The sequence below is a fragment of the Lolium rigidum genome, chromosome 6, assembly GCF_022539505.1.
Source record: "Lolium rigidum isolate FL_2022 chromosome 6, APGP_CSIRO_Lrig_0.1, whole genome shotgun sequence".
In the NCBI taxonomy this organism is placed as follows: Eukaryota; Viridiplantae; Streptophyta; class Magnoliopsida; order Poales; family Poaceae; genus Lolium; species Lolium rigidum.
The window spans coordinates 136,235,543-136,243,569 of NC_061513.1; the positions used below are offsets into that span (position 1 = coordinate 136,235,543).

At 48.7% G+C, this 8,027-nt stretch overlaps 1 protein-coding gene across 1 annotated transcript; it reads right to left on the minus strand.

The window, feature by feature from the left end:
* Positions 1 to 2,476: 2,476 nt before the first annotated feature.
* LOC124666592 (protein PLASTID MOVEMENT IMPAIRED 2-like) lies at positions 2,477 to 4,756 on the minus strand (the record flags this gene model as incomplete). The annotated part of the gene is given in 2 exon segments (XM_047203933.1): positions 2,477 to 4,234; positions 4,356 to 4,756. Coding segments are annotated over 2 exon segments (1,869 nt in total). The 5' UTR covers positions 4,467 to 4,756.
* Positions 4,757 to 8,027: the final 3,271 nt, after the last annotated feature.

Sequence of the window (8,027 nt, forward strand, 5' to 3'; positions counted from 1 at the left end):
ACATTTATCATAAACATAAAGATATATAATAACCACTTTTATTATTGCCTCTTGGGCATATCTCCAACAAGGCGGGGGTGGCCAATGGGTGTTGGGCGAACGAGCCAACCTCGGGGAGGCGACCAACAACAGCTCGAGGCACTCGTCTAGGAGATTAGGTCGAGGATGACATGGAGCTTCACACTGTCGAGATCACCGACTGGGGTTTGAGGGAGGAGAAGCCGAGCTAGTGTAGCATGGGGGCACCGGTCTTTGGTACGGGTGTAAATGGTTAGCATAATTTTGCACGGAAATCGGCACTAAATCCATTTTAAGGTGTCCATATATGATTTTAAAATAATCCAGCGGATAAGGATATCTGATTCTGAATGGTACTCCGGATAGTATATAGGACATGATATAGCAAATAACGTGCAAATATGGATCATCCGAAATTTAATTAGAAAATTCGAAGATTTTAAACCAGATAATGCGATTTTTGAGTCAAAAGCCAAGGTCAATCTCACAAGGTTAGTAGTTATTGAGTTACTGAATTCATTTGGCGGGCACGTTTAGCCAGAAAATTCTACCAATGCTTGATTTTTAGCGTAAATTGTTTTTTTTCTTAACTACACAAAACTGAAAGTTTAGATCTCTCTCGATTTGTAAGAACTATATCTATTTACCGATGAGATCATATATATATTTTTGTTTCCGGTCCTAGTACACCCCGTTTCTGATTTGAATCTGCAGTCAGGTATATCCACATTCTAATCCAAAACCAGCGGTGACATCCTAGCCTAGGGTTCAATAGGATTGCTAGGATATTCATATCAACAAGTTGCAACTTATTTCCGAAGTTCATCTCCAAAGAACTCTGAGGTTAAGCATGCTTGGCCCAGAGCGATTTGAGGATCGTTGACTGACCAGAAAGTTGATCCCGAGTGCACATGAGTGAGGACAAAGCGCGTAGAAAGGACATGTGTTGATCTGTGGGGGTTAGTCTAGAGATCCCAGTGAGCTGCCAGGGCTAACACGCCTGCTGGAGGATGGTCGGGGTGGGGGATCATCAGGGTGTTACATTTGGTATCAGAGCCTACACATTCGCAGTTACACGGGCGTGTAAGATTTAGGGGCTCGAACATGTGGCATATGGCTGGTGTGGCCCGTTGTGGCACAAAACATGGCACATGTGTTGGTATTGGGCATGGACGTGTGCAAAGAAGGGACGTTCCTTGCCCGTGGCTGATTGACGAGGACGTCGATCTTATAAGGGGGAAAGATTATGACATCCTAGCCTAGGGCTCAATAAGATTGCTAGGATACATTATCAACAAGTTCCAATTTCTTTTCTGAAAGCACATCACCAAAGCACTCTCATGTTAAGTGTGCTTACTTAACCTATAGCGATTTGAGGATGGGTGACCAACCAAAAAAGTTGATCCCAACTAATGGGTGCTAGGCCAACCGAGCCGACCTGTGTGCAGGTTTTCCTTTCATAGCCAATCACTATCTCCCCTCCATGTAGGGCCAAGAAAAATGACATGCCGATCACCGAGAGCTTAGAGCTCTTTTGAGACATTACCTGTTTTATATTGATATGGCATACCATTGATCTTTATGCAATACCGTATAAATTTTGTAAAAAAATTGTATGAACCAGTAATTTGATAAAAGCTGAAATAATCCAAATTATGTGGAATCCATTAAGGATGTTTTTCAAATAACAAGATTTAAGTATGGGTTACGACGGATCACGAGGATCGGTGAATCTTTGACCGAGAGGCCGGTGCCCCTAGAAAAATCGTGTTAGTAGCCACATCTGTAGACTGAAGTCATACAGATAAATCTATTTGAGTAAGATCAGGATCACTAAAGTACATGTATAATGATCTTTTTGCGTGTAGTATATAGTCATGTATAATGCTAGTACTATATTATGTATCTGTAGTGCTTACATTGTCGGATAGTGTTTTTGATACATGGGCACTAATGCTCTAGTCACTTTTAGATTTTTAATTTTTTTAAAATCTCACGTTTCTAAGTTTCAAAAATATGACATTAAATATATAGATTGACATATACGGGTGAGGTGTATGCAAAAAAATTCCCGTGAAAATACTTTATACTCTAAACAATATAAAAAAGATAAATTTATGACCGTAAATGGCAGTAAAATAGTATTATAATAGTGTATCCTTTTGACAGATTTTTTTTATATTTTCTAAAATTTAAAGTATTTTTAGAGGGACTTTTTGGTATACACTTTTCATGAACATATCTATCTACATATTTAACGCCATAGTTTTTAAAAACATAAAAATATAAGATTTTAAAATTTTAAAAAAACTAAAAGTGAAGGAAGCACTGATGTTCATGTGCACCAAATCCATGTACATTGTACTCTGCATATGATGCAGACACGATGTGCAAATTGTAACCATCCTGGGAAGCAAAACAGTCTTGATTTTCATGCCGAGAAGGCAAAGCTCCCTAGTCAGTTGGGGCTCTTGTCGCTACCGCCTCTCTTCTCCTTGATGAGCTTCAGGAGGCTGGGCATCATCTTCTTCTTCCTCTTGATGGTGAACGACGGTGACTTCGGGTTCCAGTTCGCCGCTGACACTGACGAACGCCGCGCCTTGGATCTCCTCGACGTCATCGATACCCTGCTCGACCTCCGCCGCGGGTACGCGCACTGCAGACCGACGCTCTCCGCTGTCGCGTTCAGGTCGTACAGCTCCTGCTCCAGCGCCTTCTGCTCGCCCGTCGTCTTCTCCGCCTCCGACGCCGCCTGCGCCTCCCTGGGGCCCATCTCCTTTAATTCCCTCTCGACCGCCTCGGCGCGCATCGCGGCCTCCTTCTCGCCGGCCTTCAGCGCCTGCACCCACGCCTGCGCTGCGGCCACCTTCTTGTCGGCCACCACCCGGACCAGCGCCGCGCGCCCGCTCAGGTACTCGTACTCGAACCGGGACACGGTCACCGTCCCCTGCCGCCGCGATGTTCTTGCCTGCATCGTGCTCTCCGCGGCGGCCTTGAGCTTCTTCATCGCTGACGCCTCGGACGCCTTCGCCGCCTCCAGCTCCTTCACCGCCTGCCTGATCCGCTCCTCGGCCGTGGCCATCTCCCTGGTGACGTTCTCGGCCTCTGCTACCACGCACCGCTTCTCCAGCATGGTCAGCTCCTCCTCCTTGCTCGCCGCTTCGGTCTCGGCATGCAGCTGCTGCATCGCGGCCGTGAGGTTCGACACGATCGCCTTGGACCTCTCGTCGGCGGCCGTGACAGCCTCCAGCTGGGCCCTCGCCTTGAGGAGCTTCGAGTTGAGCTGCTGCACCTGCGCGTCCGCGTTCTTCTCCTGCGCCTTGAGCCGGTCGATCTCCTCAACGACGCGCATGAGCTCGGTGCGGGTACGGTCCATGGAGGTCATGAACTGGAATCCTCCCGCCTTGATGCTCTCCAGCTCTTCCTTGGCCGCGCCTAGCTCCGCTTCCGTGGCCTGCAGCACCGCCCTGTCCTGCGCCTCTTCTTTCTTCTGTCTCGCGGTAGCCTCCGCCGCCCCATCGTCGACGTCTGTGACGTGATTCTTCTCCATGGCGCGCACCAGCTGCATCTCGCCCTGCAGGACCTCCACGTCGGCCTTGGTCGCTTCCAGCTTCGCCTCCAGCTCTCTCACGCGGCTCACCTCCCTGCGCGCCGCCTTCACCTTGGCTCTCGTGGCCTCGATCTCCTTGGCGTACCGCTCGGCCTCCGCGACGCGCTGGGCTTCGATCTCGCGGCGCTCCCGCTCGGCCTCGATGCGCGCGAGCTCGACAAGTACGTGCTCCTCGTTCGCCTCGTCCACGCGCCTCTTCATCTCGTCGGTGGCCTGCAGGCTGGACTGGATCTTGCACACCGTCGTCACGACGTCGCTCTCGGCCTTGGCCTTGGCCTCTGCCGCCGACTTCACCTCCAGCCTCAGCTTGCGGAGCTCCCTCTTGACGCTGTCCAGCTCTTCCGCCACCTCCCCGTCGTGTGCGTCCGGCGCTTCCTCGGCCTCATTCTTCCGTGTCCTGGTCGCCCGCACTGCTTGCAGCTCCGACCTCTGGGACGTCACTTTCGCCTTGGTCTGGTCGATTTGGCGCTCCAGCTCCTTGGCCATTGCCCGTGCTCTCGATAGCTCCGACTCCGCGCCGGCTCGCTCGTTATCCACAGATGACTTGCGTTCATTCAGCTTGTCCATGCTGGATTTCGCTATCTGTTTCATTTCAGAAGACAGGTTCTGCACACAGCAAGACAGATATGAGGGGGGATTTCTTTTCCCATAGAATGATACTTGCTCTCCAAAGACATGGAAGCAATGCCAAATCTTAAAGTGCACGAATTCAAACTTGAGAGAGTACCTCTTGAGCTAGAGCATGCCCTCTGTTCTTCTCTGCCTTTCTCCCACTGATGCTCTCGCCAAAGATGCTCATTGTAGCTCTCACAGATCCACTGTCCATGGCAGCCTCCATTTTGCTCCAAACGGACGCAACCTAGTATGATGTATGTAGATGCAAGCTACTGTATCCTCACCAGGCAAGATTGTAGGTTTACTAACACACAAACCATGGGAAATTCATTGGTTGGTAAGGGGAAGAGGCAAGGGGAGTTTATGTGCTGGTAAACGATGACAAGTGTTTCAGCCTCAGCTCTATCCTTCTTGGCAGGACTCAGAGGAGCAGAGCTCACTGCTACCACACAACACAGCGGCTCCAATTTTATCCACGTTGTTCCTGTCGCAGCCTCCTATCACGCTTTGCTAATTGTCTCTAGCAAATAACTGACAGCTCTCGTTCAACTTAGCTTGCCATTTCGACTGTAGCATTTCTTCTTTGGACTTGGGAGTAGGCACGGAGTGGGATCTTTGTTGATCTTTTCTAACCACATATATTGCATGTGGCCCGTGGCGTTAAGCCGATGGGTCATTTGGATCGATACCACTACAACTCTCACGGGTTGGAAAATACTACTTCCTCCAATCCATATTAGTTACCACTTACCACTAATATAGCTGTATCTGGACATATTTTAATTTTAGGTATATCCATGCTAGTGACATGTAATGTGATTTCGAGGAAGTATTAGAAAACATAAGTTGGAAATATGTCACTACAACTCTCTCATACTTCCATCCATTTCATCCACTGGTGGAAAAACAGGCTTCCGGGAGGCCCCATAAGTCGCGAAGGTAAAGGAACCGCGACTAATGGGTTCTTTAGTCGCGGTTCGTGTGGCGAACCGCGACCAAAGCTCGGGCCCGGGCGCACGGTGGCCAGCTGGTGCACGTGGGGGCTTTAGTCGCGGTTGGCCGGGCCAACCGCGACTAAGCGTGCCGAAGGCGTTAGTCGCGGTTGGCCAGGCCAACCGCGACTAAAGCCCCTCCCCTATATATACCCATCCAGCGAGCCAACACTTAGCCATTTGGAGCCATTCTCTTCACAAACTTCACAAGTGAGTGTTAGGTTTGCTTTTGGTTCCTCTTATGCACATAAGGTGTTTGATGAAATGCCCCAAGAGCATGAAACAAACATGATATGAAGTGTTGGAGTCACACTTGAGCTTTCTCATTTATTTTTTCCTCCTCGATCGCGGTTAGCAACTTGAACCTTTGATGTGTCATTGATAAAATATGCATGTGTGTGTAGTTCATTGTTTAATTTATATTGTTTGTAGCTAGTTAGTTTAACAAATGCATGATGGTTAATTATATATTTTATATTATAATAATGCGAGATGAATCGGCAATGGATGTACGGTAACCGACTCTACGGCGAGTTCAAGTACGGGTTTGAAAGATTTCCTCGTAGTGGCTAATGCGAACAAGCAGGGGGGTTTTGTTATCTCGTCCATGTGTTAAGTGTAAGAATCGAAGGGTTACTCTTCCTCAAGAGATGTTCACATGCACCGCTCGGCACGGTTTCATGCCAAGCTATAATTGTTGGACCAAGCATGGAGAAAGAGGGGTTATAATGGAAGAAGATGAAGAAGGGGATGATTTCAATGATGAAAGCTATCTTTCTCATTTCGGTGATACTTTCATGGAGGATGCTGAAGGTGAAGGGGAAGGTGAAGGGGAAGGTGAAGAAGAGGCACGTGATGATCCCGTTGATGATCTTGGTCGGACCATTGCCGATGCACGGAGACGCTTGCGAAACTGAAAAAGAGAGGGAGAATTTGGATCGCATGTTAGAGGATCACGGGAAGGCGCCGTACCCCGGATGCGATGATGGTCCGAAAAAGCTGGGCTGCACACTGGATTTGCTGAGATGGAAGGCACGAGCGAGGTGTAGGCTGACTCGGCATTTGAAAACTTGCTGAAAATGTTGAAGAATATGTTTCCAAAGAATAACGAGTTGCCCACCACTACGTACGAAGCAAAGAAGGTTGTCCGCCCTCTAGGTTTAGAGGTTCTCGAAGATACATGCATGCATCAACGATCGCATCCTCTACCGCGGTGAATACGAGAATTTGAATGAATGCCCGGTATGCACTCGCATTGCGTTATAAGATCGAGGCGATGACCCCGGTGACGATGTTGAGGGCCGAAACCCAGGAAGAGGGTTCCCGCCAAGGTGATGTGGTATGCTCCTATAATACCACGGTTGAAACGTCCGTTCGGGAACAAAGAGCATGCCAAGTTGTTGCGATGGCACAAAGAGGACCGTAAGTCGGACGGGGAGTTGAGACACCCCGCAGATGGAACGCAATGGAGAAAGATCGACGAGAGAGTTCAAAGATTTTGCAGGCGACGCAAGGAACATAAGATTTGGTCTAAGTACGGATGGCATGAATCCTTTTGGCGAGCGGAGCTCCAGCCATAGTACCTGGCCCGTGACTCTATGCATCTACAACATTCCTCCTTGGTTGTGCATGAAGCGGAAGTTCATTATGATGCCGAGTGCTCATCCAAGGTCCGAAGCAACCCGGCAACGACATCGATGTGTACCTAAGGCCATTAGTTGATGAGCTTTTACAGCTGTGGGGCAGACCTCGGTGTCCGTGTGTGGGATGAGCACAAAGAAGAGGAATTTGACCTACGAGCGTTGCTTTTCGTAACCATCAACGATTGGCCTGCTCTTAGTAACCTTTCGGGACTCGTCAAATAAGGGATACAATGCATGCACGCACTGCTTACATGAGACCGAAAGTGTACATTTGCCAAATTGTAAGAAGAACGTGTACCTTGGGCATCGTCGATTTCTTCCGAAAGGTCATCCAAGAAGAAAGAAAGGCAAGCATTACAACGGCAAGGCGGATCACCGGCCGAAGCCTGCGGAACACACCTGGTGCTGAGGTATTTGATATGGTCAAGGGTTTGAAAGTCATCTTTGGAAAGGGTCCTGGCGGACAATCAGTTCCGAAGGGAGCCGACGGGCACGTAGCCATGTGGAAGAAGAAATCTATATTACGGGAGCTAGAATATTGGAAAGTCCTAGAAGTCCGCTCTGCAATCGACGTGATGCACGTTACGAAGAATATTTGCGTGAACATCCTAAGCTTCTTGGGCGTGTATGGGAAGTCAAATGATACAAAGGAAGCACGGCAGGACCAGCAAAGTTTGAAAGACCCCGATGACTCGCATCCGGAACGGTTTCAAGGTCGTGCCGGCTACGCTCCGACCAAAGAAGAGAAGGTCATCTTTTTTGAATGCCCGAGCAGTATGAAGGTCCCGTCAGGATTCTCGTCCAATATAAAGGGAATAATAAACATGGCGGAGAAAAAGTTCCAAAACCCGAAGTCTCACGACCGCCACGTGATTATGACGCAATTGCTTCCGATTGCTTTGAGGGGCTCCTGCCGGAAAATGTTCGAGTAGCCATTGTGAAGCTATGTGCATTCCTCAATGCAATCTCTCGGAAGGTAATCAATCCGAAGTTCTACCACGGTTACGTAACGATGTGATCCAATGTCTTGTCGGTTTCGAGTTGGTGTTCCCGCCATCCTTCTTCAATATTATGACGCACCTCCTGGTTCACCTAGTCGATGAGATTTCCATTCTCGGTCCTGTATTTCTACACAATATGTTCCCCTTC